The sequence below is a fragment of the Panicum virgatum genome, chromosome 4K, assembly GCF_016808335.1.
Source record: "Panicum virgatum strain AP13 chromosome 4K, P.virgatum_v5, whole genome shotgun sequence".
NCBI classification, from domain to species: Eukaryota; Viridiplantae; Streptophyta; class Magnoliopsida; order Poales; family Poaceae; genus Panicum; species Panicum virgatum.
Window position 1 is genome coordinate 3,276,412 of NC_053139.1, and position 12,850 is coordinate 3,289,261.

Consider the following 12,850-nt stretch of genomic DNA (forward strand, 5'->3'; position numbering starts at 1 on the left):
GGCCGCGGTGAATCGGTCCCTTACTGCGTGAAGCCACATACTATCAGTACCCTAACTTCATACATTTTTTTTCTTCACCACGAGTTGGTCTGAGTGGGCATAATAATGCAAACATGTAACCATGCATGGTGGTACAAGTACAACATACCAATTGAAATATTAGTGGGCAATTTATCCAATTTGTGAAGCCCATGTGTATATGTAGGCCATATCAAAGAAAGATAAACACTGTATGTATATGTACCATGTATATAAGAAAGGCCATAAATCAGGAAGCATTCGTGTTATTACGCCTCTTTTTAACAAAAAAAATTACTAATAATGCGTTTTTGCAAGAAAAAAAACAGAATTTCAGTGTTGATCAGTACTGTAAGACCAAGTTGCATTCCTTTTCAATTGGAGCAGCAGTAGTACAAACTAATTACATTGATCCATTGAAGTATTAGTGTACCATTGGAGCAGCCGTGTGTTTATCGGGCTTTGCCGTGTGCAACAGGCACACGGCAAACCCCCCGTCTCCCGTAGTGATTGATGATATTGGCGAGCTAATAGCATTAGTTTATTCGGACATCTACGGCACAGAGTACAGCAACTTCCAAGAGGGCGCCATCTCGCAAGATGCCTCATCATGGCCTGAAGAAAGCCGGGTGAGGGCGGCCGGCGCCCTGGTAGGAGGTGTTCTTGAGGTGGTCGGGAGCTTCCTCGAACGAGTGCCTTCTCGCCAGTGACAGAATCTTCTTGTCAGCGGCGATGAAGTATGCCATCCCAGCAACTGAAAGCAACAAACGAATGGGTCAGATTCTGCACACAGTGATGGTGATCGAGTCAGCCTCTGTCAAGATTCAAGCAGCACACACACCTGTGGAGATGATGAGGGCCTGGCCGGTGGGGTTGATGTTGGCCTTGGCCCACGGCAGCATCCGCACGCTCGCCAGCTGAACAATGGATAACCAGAACGAAATGGTAGGTTAGGTATCAGGCTACAATGCTGTCCATCTTGAGTTCTTGACTCTTGAGGTGAACGTACAGATCGAGGTGGTGAAGGAAACTACTCACCGTTGGGATCGCGGAGGCGATGGTGGCCACGGCTGCCGCCTTGGCTCCTGCAAGGGTCGCCTCTGCGCACAGAGATGCAAAGCGTCAGCGCACACAGCATCTTAATTACAGACAGGCTTGTGTTTAATAGATCCATTTCTGAAGTGTATGTGCCTGAACAAAGTGCAGCAGTGCTGCCAGTGTCAGTAGGTACCTCGCGAGCAGCGCTTGGCGAGGGCGAGCTTCTGGTCAAGGGACGCACGGCTCACAGTCGACATCGTTGATGCTGTGTGGTAAGCAAAGAAGGGCGAGATTGGCTGGTTTGCTTGGAAACGAAGCAGCTCTGTTCCTGGTGATGACGAGTGGCACTGAAAGTCTGAAACTGAAAGGAGCGAGCTAGGTGAGGGCGATGGATGATGGGTTGCAGAGACGCTGGGGTGGCCGCCGGGATTTTATAGGCGGCTCCGGCGACGCCAAACGATCGGCGGCCGGGGAGAAGCGGCGGGCGGGCGCGGACATGGTTTTGGGCTGGCGCAACGAAACCGATGCCAGTGTCAGTGTGGCCGGCGCGGAGATGATTCCTCCGGGTAGGTGCAGGTGCGGTGCAGTTCACCTCATGTTCCTATCCTATCCGTCCGTAGCTTTGCAGGAAGAGACAGGCGGTGCCTGCCAGCATGTGCACGGGGGCACAGGGGACTCCCCTTGCTTCACTGGTACTGGTTCTTGTCTTTTAGGTCCCGTTTAGTTCTAAAAAATTTCCGTTGGTATCCGTCCGATCGAATCAATAGACATATGAATAGAGTATTAAATATAGTTAAAAAATAACTAATTATACAGTATAATTGTTTTCTACGAGATGAATCTTTTAAGTCTAATTAGCTTCTAACTAGTCTATCAACTCGTGCTCCCGCACATGCTAGTTAGAGATATCTAATAATTATATATCTCACGCTCTCTTTAACCAATTAAATATTCTAATCCAATATTATAAAGATACATATTTATCATTATGTAATTGTAATAAATGTGATATGTTTAGTTACTAAATTTTTTTCTCACTTTGCATCATACCTCCATATATATTTAATATGTATTTAATTGAACACTTTGTTTGAGCTATTGAACAATATGAAAATTGGTATTCCGATCACTTCTGTTATACATGAATTTGTGGTGACACACACATTATGGTTAGTATTTTTATATAAATAATAACATAAATAATATACTAATAATGATAAAAATAATAATTTAGAATTTTATGTTGATGCACTTTAAGTTTTTATTATAATAATATAATTTTGATTCAGATTTGGGGTTTTAATTTTTTTTATAATGATATCATTGGATAATATATACAAAAATTTAGGGGGTTATTAGATATTATTTTATAATGGCATAAGTGGGTAATTTACATGAAGATTAGGGGGCTACTTTAGATTATTTTTATAATGACAGAGGTGGGTAATTTAGATATATGTGTAGAGGGTTATTTTAGCTTATTTTTATAATGGCAAATGTGGGTAATTTATTAAAAAAGATAAGAGATCCAACGGCTATTATGATTAGAGTTGCCGAATTGATGGCCAGATGTTTCTGATTTTTGTGAGAATTTATAGAATTTCTCTATTTTTTTATACTGTTCACATAGAATCCTAGGTGGCATCACCTGAAGACTTCAAAAGGAGCCTCCAATTAGTAATAATAAGATAATATTGAATATTAATTTTTAAATAATAATGAAATGTGCTTAAGTATCAAAATCTAAAATTTTTCGCGAACTAAGCACAAAACACAGCCTTAATTTTCAAGTTCAAGGCCGTCGATTCAGATCAACGGCCTTGGACTTGCCCGATCCTCGAGAACGAAACTGCATTAGTGGTGGCTCTTTAATTTGTTAAGCCTAACCATGCATGTGATGATGCTTCTCATGTGCAGGTCGGTTTACAGGAACCCGGAGAACGATGACCGTGGCTGTGACTGTGGCGTGGCCTGTGGGTACCAGGTTCCGGCACCATCTGTGTGCTACTCAGGAGTCAAACGAGCAGCAACCACAACCACTGAAGACTAAAGTCACTCAAATTCACAGCAGCATGTGCAGACCGACACTCAATTCAAAACGTTTGGCAAGGAGGCAAGGTGAATGTAAATTTGTAGCATGCATGGAGAGGCACGCGCAAAAGAGAAGAAGGGAAGGAAGCAGCCAAAGCAAGCTGAAAGCATTTCCCAGCACGAAAAGGCGCTTTTCAGTTTCGGTGGCGGAATCCCATGGTGGCGCTCCCAGTTTTCGGCTAGTCAGCCACACCCCAGAAACCGCGGACGTCGCGCTCCGTGGGCTGCAGATCTGCAGCAGCGCCGTGCAGCCCCCACAAAAAAAAAAAAAAAAACGGGGTCTGCTCCAATTTTCAGATCTTGTCGTCCTACGTCATAACCTTATCCACTGTTACTCTCTTAGTTATCGCTCAAAATAATATTTTTACCAAGGACAAAGCTGTACATAAACTTCCTGCAATCTTTTTTCATACGGAAAATATCAACCGTGTTTAAATATTTCAAGTTATAAGAAAATAATATTCCATACAATCAAAACAATATTCCAGCTTTATAGAAAAATATTCCTTAGAAAATATCATCTAACAATATTCGTCTCTTGCATATGACCTTGTTTCAAATATTTTGTTGTACGAAATAATATGGTACAATAATTAGAATTTAATTTGGATGCTCTGTTCGGATACTACATTATTTTTAAAAAATCACCATTTAGACGATGTTTAGTAGCCCAAGCACATTTTCTCCCTAAGATAGTACTTAATAGAACTCGTATGTCTTTATTTGGACTAATATTGCAAATATGTACAACATGGTGCTTCGTGAAATAACCAAATGGGATTGATGATCAAATACGCATTGCATATCTAGCAGGTATATATAGCGAAAAAGCATAAATCAGGAATAATTATATCATCATATATGCATTGCATTTCATCGTACTTCTATAATTATTTTATTTTATAATTACATATTTAATTGAAATTTAGGTTGCATGTATCGACCAGTTCAAACTTAAAAACTCAAGTTTACAAAAGAGATTCGTTCACTTTTCAACTCCCAGGTCCCTCCGGGTCAATTAGTCAACCTTCCGGACTAGTATTTGTCAATTAGTCAACCTTGCAAGCTATTTTTATAATCGTATCCACAGATTTTGTGAAGAGTGATACGCTGATGTGTGGTGCTTGGCAAATCTATTATACGGATAGACAAAGTTCTGGATTGAGAAACACAAAGTACAATACTTTTATACAATATACTGCTTGCATAATAATTTAGAGTACACCTAATACAAACTAAATGGCCCACGCACTAAAATTTGCAATTGCTCTGAGTCTCTGAGCACATCGTCGATTGATTTGCAGTTGTTGGCCAAGTAGTTTATTCATCAACTCCGATCCAGCAGTAAGCTCGATCATGGCCTGAAGAAAGCCGGGTGCGGCCTGCCGGCGCCCTGGTAGGAGGTGTTCCTGAGGTGCTCGGGTGCGTCCTCGAACGAGTGGCGCCTCGCTAGCGACAGGATCTTCTTATCGGCAGCGATGAAGTAGGCCATCCCGGCGACTGCAAAGGTTCGATCGTTGGTGAGCAAAACATGTTCAGTAAAACGTCTTCATCAGTTGAAGACAGGTAGGCGTGCTGGTTTTATGTATGGATCAGCAGTGTTACCTGTGGAGATGATGAGTGCCTGGCCTGTGGGGTTGATGTTGGCCTTCGCCCATGGCAGCATCCGAACGCTCGCGAGCTGAAGGAGATGAGCGAATTGGTTGGTATTTGGTAAGAGATACAGGGTCGTTATGCTATCAGCATGGCACGATGAACAGAGGAGGAAGAGGGAGGGAGATGGAATGGAACCCACCGTGGGAATTGCAGAGGCGATGGTCGCTACAGCTGCAGCCTTAGCCCCTGCGAGGGTCGCCTCTGCAGACATACACAGATGCATGATGAGTACAAGCGCGAGCTCAGAAAGAATCAACGGTGAATTCATAAGAGCTAGGACCTAAGAGCTCAGAAAAACAGCATCAGAATTATGACTCTGAGGTAGTGCAGGTGCATGGACGACGTGTACCTCGCGAGCATCGCTTGGCGAGGGCAAGCTTCTGATCGAGGGATGCACGGCTCACCGTCGACATGGTCTTGCTCTTTTGCTTGGGAAGAAGAAGGAATTGAAGCAGATGATGGGCGAGTAGCGAGAGAGCCACTGAGTAGCTAGCTAGTAGAGAGGACGATGGGTTGCTGTTAGTTGCAAGGAGATGCAGGGGAGGCCGGGAATTTATAGGGCGGAGCATCAGAGGATCGGCGGGCGCGGGGACCTGGTTTTGGGCGAAACCGTGTGTGCCAGTGCCTGTTTCCTATCCACTCGGCTTGCATAGCAGACAGACAGAGGCCGGCTGGTTGCTTGCATCATGGGACTCGATCCGCCTACTACTTTACTACTACCAGTACCAGAACGAGCACTTGTCACCGGCCAAGGGTACTAAAAGAAGTTTGAAAAAAAAGAAACCCATGATCCTCACCAAACTAGATTACTAGTAGGGTGTTAGATGCCCAATTACAAGGGTAATAATCTATGACGTGTGCTTTTGTTTACTGCAGGAACCCAACCCAGAGAAAACCATGCGTGGAATCGTGCTGTAGGTTCGGGCATCTCGCTTGTCTCATCTCTGTGTGCTAGTGCTCCTGAACCTGAAGGGTCAAAAGAGTCTCCCCGACCAGTGATAGTTTGACGAACGTGTCACTGTGTCAGCAGCCAACAGGCCTCGTAGACTTGCAATGTCCTCACTGCTGGCTGGGTGGCTGCAGCCCAACACTGAACAAAACTAGTAAACCGCCATGGCAACTGTACGCGGTGAAAGTGAAACACTAAAACTGTAAAGTCTTTTTCAAAAAACGAAAAGACATGTAGCCTAGTGGTTACAAGAGCCTCGATAGTATATGAAGTCCTGGTTCGACTCTTTATGGGAGCGAATATTCTGAAATTTAATGGCGTTGTGCATTTAGTGGTAGGCGACGTTCCCCTCGACAGCGAGGTGCCTGTGTTGACTTCGTCAATCTCGAAGATTTACCGGTTCAGTCTTCGAAGATACTCATAAGAGTAGGATTTGCGTACGTGTATTCATAGAGATGTGAGTGTGCGTGCGTTGTGAGTGTCGGAGTTGTATGTGATCTAAAAAATCCTTAAAAAAAACCTGTAAAGTGGACAAACAGACGGGCAAGGTGTGGTGTGGCGTGTACATGAAAGAGAGGCAAGTAGTAGCCGACACGATGGCTTTTGCTTTTTCTGATGATTGCGGCCTGGCATGGGGCGGATGTGCCCTCAGTTTTTTTGGGGCGGAATCAGGGCGGCGCTCCCAGTTTTCGGCTCGGCTTTGTCCTGCTCCTGCAGCGGAGGGGCTACACGCGTGCGTTGGCGCCACTCAAAAGGAGCCATGGATTAGCTTATCCCTGCTGTGATTTTCAGATCCAAATCTTACTACACCTATAACCTTATCCAGTACCTTACTACTATTGCTGTCTTCATTCAGACGAACTTATTGACGCCAGAGCTAAACTTAAATAAACTCCTTCCAAATTTCTTTCGCTGCATCTGAATTCATGGCCGCGGTTTCATGTTCTGCTTCTCCTGTCAACGACGATAATATGTGCTCGTTGCTTTTGCTTTTGATTTTGAGGTCAATGCAAACCAATGTGCTACGTGCATGCCTGCAAGGTTCGTACTTCGTGTTTCCGTGGTTTTTGTTTACGCTATACAGATCGAACTGGGTGTGATCATGGCATCCATTTTAGTGGTGTGAAGCATCTCTGCGTACCGTAGTACAGCACTGCGTATATATGAATAGCAGGGTAAAGAAGCATTCATCAGCCAGCGTCCATATCAGGCATAATTTCTACAACCTTTTTCTCGCCTGTGCCTGCTGATGCAGAAAGGTGAAATTAGGTCTCGTTTAGTTCTTAAATTTTTTGCAGCGCTACAATAACTTTGAACGTTTGACCACTAATTAAGAGTATTAACTGTGGATCAGTGGCGGAACCAGGATTGAGTTGAACCCCAGGCCGAGTTTTAAATATAGTTGTGACAAAAACCAGACGTCGACAAACTCATAGTTCAAAAGATACACGAGAACATAATGGAAGTTCAAAAGATACACGAGAACATAATGGAAAGATAGAAAACATACAACAAGTGTCATCGCGAAGTAGTATATTTATTCTTCTTCAGTAATTTTTTGGGCTTCTTCAGCAATTTTTTGGGCCGAACCCCGGGCCATGGCACGGGTGGCCCGGGGTGTACATCCGCCACTGCTGTGGATAACTGACAAAACCCATTCCGATCCACAACCCCCAGGTGAAATTGCGAGATGAATCTTTTAAGTCTAATTGAACCACGATTAGATAATTCGTGCTACAGTAAACAACCTCTAATGATAAATTAATTAGGCTTAATAGATTCATCTCGTGATTTTTAGTCCATCCATATAATTAGTTTTATAATTAGATTATGTTTAGTCCTTTTAATTTTTGGTTAAAATTGTTACAGTCAATTTCGTCCAAAGTTTTTTATGATCTAAACACGGCTGAAAGTTTGCTTGCTCTGTTAAAAGGTAAAGAAATCGTTCAGGTGCTTCTCCTTTAAACCGTCCCGGTTTAGTGGCGGTTTTGAAGAGTGAATTAGTAGTCAACCTATTGAGCTAGAGTTATTTCTGAAAGTTGATACGCTTATACTGCTGGCAAGGTGCCGAAGTATCGCGGACAACTCCACACACTGTTTTTGCTGCAATCGTTGACTGACCAGCGCTGACGTTTGTGCTGCGTGCTTTACAGATCTCTGGTACTAGTTCAGTATGCTAGTTAATTATTTGGAGGCAGCATCAATAATGATTCAAGAAGGTAGTAGTAGTTACATCACAATAATAACCCAAGCACTACCATTACACTTTCTCTGAGAACACTGAGCCTGGGCATCGAGGACACGGGCATGCACACGGCACCAGCGATCAAGGCCTGAAGAAGGCCGGGTGCGGGCGGGCGGCGCCCTGGTAGGAGGTGTTCCTGAGGTGCTCGGGCGCCTCCTCGAACGAGTGGCGCCGCGCCAGCGAGAGGATCTTCTTGTCGGCTGCGACGAAGTAGGCCATCCCGGCCGCCGTGCAGATGATGAGCGCCTGTCCCGTCGGGTTCAGGTTCGCCTTGGCCCACGGCAGCATCCGCACGCTCGCCAGCTGAAGAACACGGAGGCAATGAAGAGCACAGGTTCAGTTACGACTAATTTCCACTGGTCACGATGTTCAGTTTATGTATGTAGGTGGCTCACCGTTGGGACTGCAGATGCGACGGTGGCGACGGCCGCCGCCTTGGCTCCGGCGAGCGTCGCCTCTGCAATTTTTCCACCACCAGTGTCAGGAGATAAGAACTGGCAGTAGAGTGAAGTGCTGTGCGGCAGCAGATAGCTGTAGCCTGTAGGAGAAGGAAAAACGCGGTTACCTCTGGAGCAGCGCTTGGCCATGGCGAGCCTCTGGTCCAGGTAGGCACGGGTCACCGTCGACATGGTGAGTCGATCAGACGTACAGGGTTCTGTCGGGCTACTGGGCTTGTACTGGTGGAAGTGAGAGCGAGCGAGATGAGATGTGGTTGCAGAGGCCGGCCGTGTACTATTTATAGACAGGCATCGGTGGAGTAGTGGTGGTCACAGAAGAGAAAGAAAAGGCGGCAGTTTGGGGTCCCCATGGATGGCGGGCGCCGGAGGGAGCGGCCACGGTTTTGGTCGGAACCAACGCGCCGCCGGACCCGGGCTGGAGGCGGATGCCATGCCTCTGCCTGTCTGCCGTCCTCCCGAGTTTCGGTGGTGATAATTGGTGGCCGACCTGCATCGTCGTGCAGGAGAGGGGTGCCTAGACCCGGACAGCAGGGTGCGCTACGCTGGTGAATTGTCCTCGCAAATCTCCTGTGGTTGGAGAGCCACAGGATTCGTCCAGGTTCCTCGACCGACCGGTGACCGAAGAAGATACCGTGAGAGTTTGCTGGTGGCACCGTCACCAGCCTCCGAAATAATAGTGGTAACTTAGTACTTAGTAGTGGTAAGTTGGAAATAAAGCATCTCTGAAAAATTAGCCTTTTCTTCTCAAAAGTCGGCTGACGCGTACACGGCGCATCAGCGCAGTATCTGCTTATGGATTCAGCGTCCGCGACCAACGCAACTTTTACGACCATGCAACATATATAGGCGCGAAATTCAGACAGCTTGGAACATTTCAAGATTTCATAGATCCATCAGCCGTCAGCTGGCTGCTGGAGTGCTAGCTAGCTAGGTCTGAGTTTGACCATGAGAATCTTATTGTCAATCTGTTGCTCGGCTCGATCTGTTGCTCTGCTCTAGGCTAGCGGGGTAAAGTTTACCGATCCTACCCCCAGTTTTGCCGGGAAATTAAAGGAACCCGTCGGCCGATCGGTTGTGCTCGGGGTTGGCAGGCGCGCCCACAAGCAAGGCCGCAGCGGGCTCGCCGGCGCTCCTAGTTTTCCGGCGAAACCGGCTCAGTCGTCAGCGACGTCACTCCTCCAACGATCTCCATTCCGCGAGCTGCCGTCGCCTGGTTCGCCGAAACGTACGGAGGAAAGCGACGCCACGTACTCCACCACCCATCTCGTCCATTCTGCTGCAGCCTTGGGGCCCACAGGACTGTCAGAGGATGGGTCGTCGAGCGATGCCGCGGCGAGGTGAGTAGGTCACGGTGGGATCGAGCCAAGAGCCCAAGACGGCGGCGGCAGGTCGGAGTTCGAGAAACGTTGGATGGTTCGACAGGATTGGAATGTTTTCAAATCATAAAAATCGTATCTATACCCGCAAAAAAAAATCGTATCTATACTCGTAAAGGTACCAATAAGATGAGTAGTCATGATTAGTCATCGCTCGATCCTATTAGTCCAGCCTAGTCGATCCTAATCTAATCTAATCGTTCTGCATATTCTAGGACTGATATACTATATATAAAGTATATTGTCTAAAGTAAAGATTAAAATAATTTTGATGATCATGGTCACTAACACAGTAATTTGTGATTCTATATCAACTAGCATGTTAATTCAAAGCCACTAAGAATAAAATATGAACCATCTGGGTGCTAAGCATAGAAACACGCACCAACACTCACCTAACCTAATGAGGTTTTGTTTAGATGCTTCGTGTAAAAATTTTGAAAGAAAATTTGTAAACTACGAGACGAATTTATTAAAACTAATTAACTTGTTATTAGTACATGTTTACTGTAGCTTTACTATAGCAATTTATTGTCTAATCATGGCCTAGTTAGGCTCATTAGATTCATCTCGTAATTTACAAGCAAACTATATAATTAGATTTTTATATCGTCCAGATTTAATACTTCATGCATGTGGTGCACACATTTGATGTGACAATTTTGAAATTTTGAATTTTGCATCTAAACAAGATCTAACATGTGTGAGACTCAACACTAAAACTTAATGGATCACCAAATTACCAGCCAAAAGAACAAAACCATCGATGGTCCAAAAACAAACTAGTCATCCCCATGCTAATCAAACACTAAAACTTAATGCATCACCAAATTACCAGCCAAAAGAACAAAACCATCGATGGTCCAAAAACAAACTAGTCATCCCCATGCTAATCAAACAACTAATCACGGTTAGCTGACGATTAGTTGGACGACCAGACTTTTAGTCCAGATAATCGTCCCGGTGAATCTGATCGGTGTTAGCAGATTGATAAGTATGATTAATGGTAACAAATCGTGATTACTCGGAAGACTTAAAACACTTGGATCAGTAGACACTGCAGATGTGCTGCGTAGCGCGGGAGAGATGGGAGCAGGTGTTTGTCAGGTCGGCGGGATCAGATCCGTTCACTCGTACAAAGCGCCAAGCTGCCTGTCTGCCGTTCGCCCCTGCTCTCCGCCGGCCGCTATCTCTATAGAGAATATAATTACACGTCATAGCTTGTTTGGTCGCGCCACGCGCAACGACGTGACAATTAGCCTCTGTCGCGCCGCATGTGGTGGCGCGACAAGAGGGCCACGCTGGCGGGGCAAGCCAGCGGTGCGCTATGGTGGCGCTGACGGAGGGAGGGGGAGAAAGGGCTGGCGTGGGCCCAAGTCATTAGGGCATGGCGCGACAAGGCTGTCGCGCCAGCGCATGTGGCGCGACAGGCTCAGCCACGTCAGCGCCCCCGTGGCGGGCCGCTGCCTCGCCGGGCCAGCATGGCGAGCTTGTCGCGCCGCTTGTTCTGGCGCGACTAAACGGATTATGGCATGAAAAAAAATCAATACAGGTTAAAAATAAAATATTATTTAAGAAAGGTTAAAAATAAAAAAATTCTATCCCTGCCCTCTCATCCGATGACATCACCGTCGTCGGCACAGACGGCACTAGCGGTTCGGATCTCTTGTCTGTTTGGGTTCTTCCCCCTGAAAAGAGTGTAACCGGTGGAGATGATGAGGGGCCTTGTCCGGTGGCTCTTGGAGCAAGGCAGCATGCCAGCATGCCAATGGTGGCCGTAAGACACAAGTAGCATGACAGAACAAAACATTGAGACGAGACGCCGTTCATGAAGCGTTGGGCAATGTTCTTATATGTGAATCAACTGTCTTCAGCCTCTTAACGAAAAAACATTCCTAGACATGGCCGCGAAAAAACTATCTTCAGATAGCTAGCTAGCTATCTATCTTACTGTGGGGATTGCAGCTGCCACAGGGGCGACGGCCGCCGCTTTGGCTCCGGCTATGGGTGCTGCTCGGGTTCACACGTGTGATTCCGAATAAACCTGTCAGCTCAGCCTACTCATTTTAGGATTTCATGTTTTGGATCTAAAACCGGCCCAATAAATAGACCTACTTGTGTTTTATTGCTAGAATAAGTTTTTATTATGACTTGGTTTATCAATAATTTCTTCATTAATTTTGACTATAATTGTATAAATTTTTCAATAAAACGAGTGGTCAAATTTGAAGTTAAAAAGTCAAATGATCTATAGTTTAAAACGGAGGAAGTACAGTTAAAAAAAGTCTCGGATCGTTTGCATCTCATGACTGGATATTAGCCCATAGGCGTAGAACAACAAAGATGACGAAGCACGGGCCGCGCGCGTGGCTCATGGGCCGCACCAGCCCATCCCAAGTGCTCAGCCCTCCAGTCATGGGCCGTCAACGCTGAAGAGCACCCTGTCTGGCTGTCTCCAGCCGCAATCCAACCAACATCTTGTTTACCTGCTCGGAGCTCGACAAGACTAGCTAGAACGAATACTTTGAGCCTGGTTAAGGTTTCCTAGCAGTCAGTCGTGCTCTGAATGGTATTTCAGAAAAAAAAAAGTCGTGCTCTGAATTTCTGAAATCTGCAACTGCAATCGTGTGTCTCAACCCAATCACATCAGCAACAGCCTTCGGCCCTTCACGGCAAGCGCTGGAGATACCTACCGTGTGCCTTGGGGATCGGCCACGTCCAAACAAAAATTCCGTGGCAGAAGTAAAAAAAATCCAAACAAAGATTTAATTAGGGGTAAAAAATGAGCGAAATCCAAACGAAAATTTGGAGCAGGATCCTTTGATGTTTTCTGGTTCTCAGTAGGCAATCAATTCGTGTGTGCCTGATGTGTGATGTGTGATACTCCTGCACATTTGGAGGAATGAGTGAGGGATCTGACTTTGTGATCCGCCCCTGCAGATGCTGATGCTTACTCTGTGCCTATGCATGCTTAAATCCTGATGGCTAGGGAGGAACAAGTTGCCTACTAGGTGTTTTG

The 12,850-nt window shown here is 45.8% G+C and overlaps 3 protein-coding genes across 3 annotated transcripts; all 3 read right to left on the reverse strand.

Annotated features, from left to right (window-relative positions):
• Positions 1–351: 351 nt before the first annotated feature.
• On the reverse strand, positions 352–1,591 carry LOC120702560 (early nodulin-93-like). Its single transcript, XM_039986419.1, has 4 exons — positions 1,250–1,591; positions 1,057–1,118; positions 860–935; positions 352–772 (listed from the first exon to the last, which is right to left on the reverse strand). Exons 1-4 carry the CDS (start codon positions 1,311–1,313, stop codon positions 627–629), a joined length of 348 nt encoding a protein of 115 aa, XP_039842353.1. The 5' UTR covers positions 1,314–1,591; the 3' UTR covers positions 352–626.
• A 2,680-nt stretch (positions 1,592–4,271) lies between these two features.
• LOC120702557 (early nodulin-93-like) lies at positions 4,272–5,346 on the reverse strand. The gene is made up of 4 exons (XM_039986417.1): positions 5,153–5,346; positions 4,943–5,004; positions 4,753–4,828; positions 4,272–4,647 (listed from the first exon to the last, which is right to left on the reverse strand). Exons 1-4 carry the CDS (start codon positions 5,214–5,216, stop codon positions 4,502–4,504), a joined length of 348 nt encoding a protein of 115 aa, XP_039842351.1. The 5' UTR covers positions 5,217–5,346; the 3' UTR covers positions 4,272–4,501.
• Positions 5,347–7,926: 2,580 nt separating this feature from the next.
• Positions 7,927–8,719, reverse strand: LOC120704990 (early nodulin-93-like). Its single transcript, XM_039989540.1, has 3 exons — positions 8,563–8,719; positions 8,393–8,454; positions 7,927–8,300 (listed from the first exon to the last, which is right to left on the reverse strand). The coding sequence occupies exons 1-3, from the start codon at positions 8,624–8,626 to the stop codon at positions 8,079–8,081; spliced, it is 348 nt and encodes a 115-aa protein (XP_039845474.1). The 5' UTR covers positions 8,627–8,719; the 3' UTR covers positions 7,927–8,078.
• Positions 8,720–12,850: the final 4,131 nt, after the last annotated feature.

Excerpts from the sequence above, each read along its gene's own strand:
- LOC120702560 (XM_039986419.1), bottom strand. The coding sequence starts at position 1,313 with ATGTCGACTGTGAGCCGTGCGTCCCTTGACCAGAAGCTCGCCCTCGCC. Across the intron at positions 1,119-1,249 it reads CGCCAAGCGCTGCTCGCGAG|AGGCGACCCTTGCAGGAGCC; the intron begins GTACCTACTGAC and ends CTCTGTGCGCAG. Across the intron at positions 936-1,056 it reads TCGCCTCCGCGATCCCAACG|CTGGCGAGCGTGCGGATGCT; the intron begins GTGAGTAGTTTC and ends TCCATTGTTCAG.
- LOC120702557 (XM_039986417.1), bottom strand. The coding sequence starts at position 5,216 with ATGTCGACGGTGAGCCGTGCATCCCTCGATCAGAAGCTTGCCCTCGCC. Across the intron at positions 5,005-5,152 it reads CGCCAAGCGATGCTCGCGAG|AGGCGACCCTCGCAGGGGCT; the intron begins GTACACGTCGTC and ends GTATGTCTGCAG. Across the intron at positions 4,829-4,942 it reads TCGCCTCTGCAATTCCCACG|CTCGCGAGCGTTCGGATGCT; the intron begins GTGGGTTCCATT and ends CATCTCCTTCAG.
- LOC120704990 (XM_039989540.1), bottom strand. The coding sequence starts at position 8,626 with ATGTCGACGGTGACCCGTGCCTACCTGGACCAGAGGCTCGCCATGGCC. Across the intron at positions 8,455-8,562 it reads GGCCAAGCGCTGCTCCAGAG|AGGCGACGCTCGCCGGAGCC; the intron begins GTAACCGCGTTT and ends GAAAAATTGCAG. Across the intron at positions 8,301-8,392 it reads TCGCATCTGCAGTCCCAACG|CTGGCGAGCGTGCGGATGCT; the intron begins GTGAGCCACCTA and ends CGTGTTCTTCAG.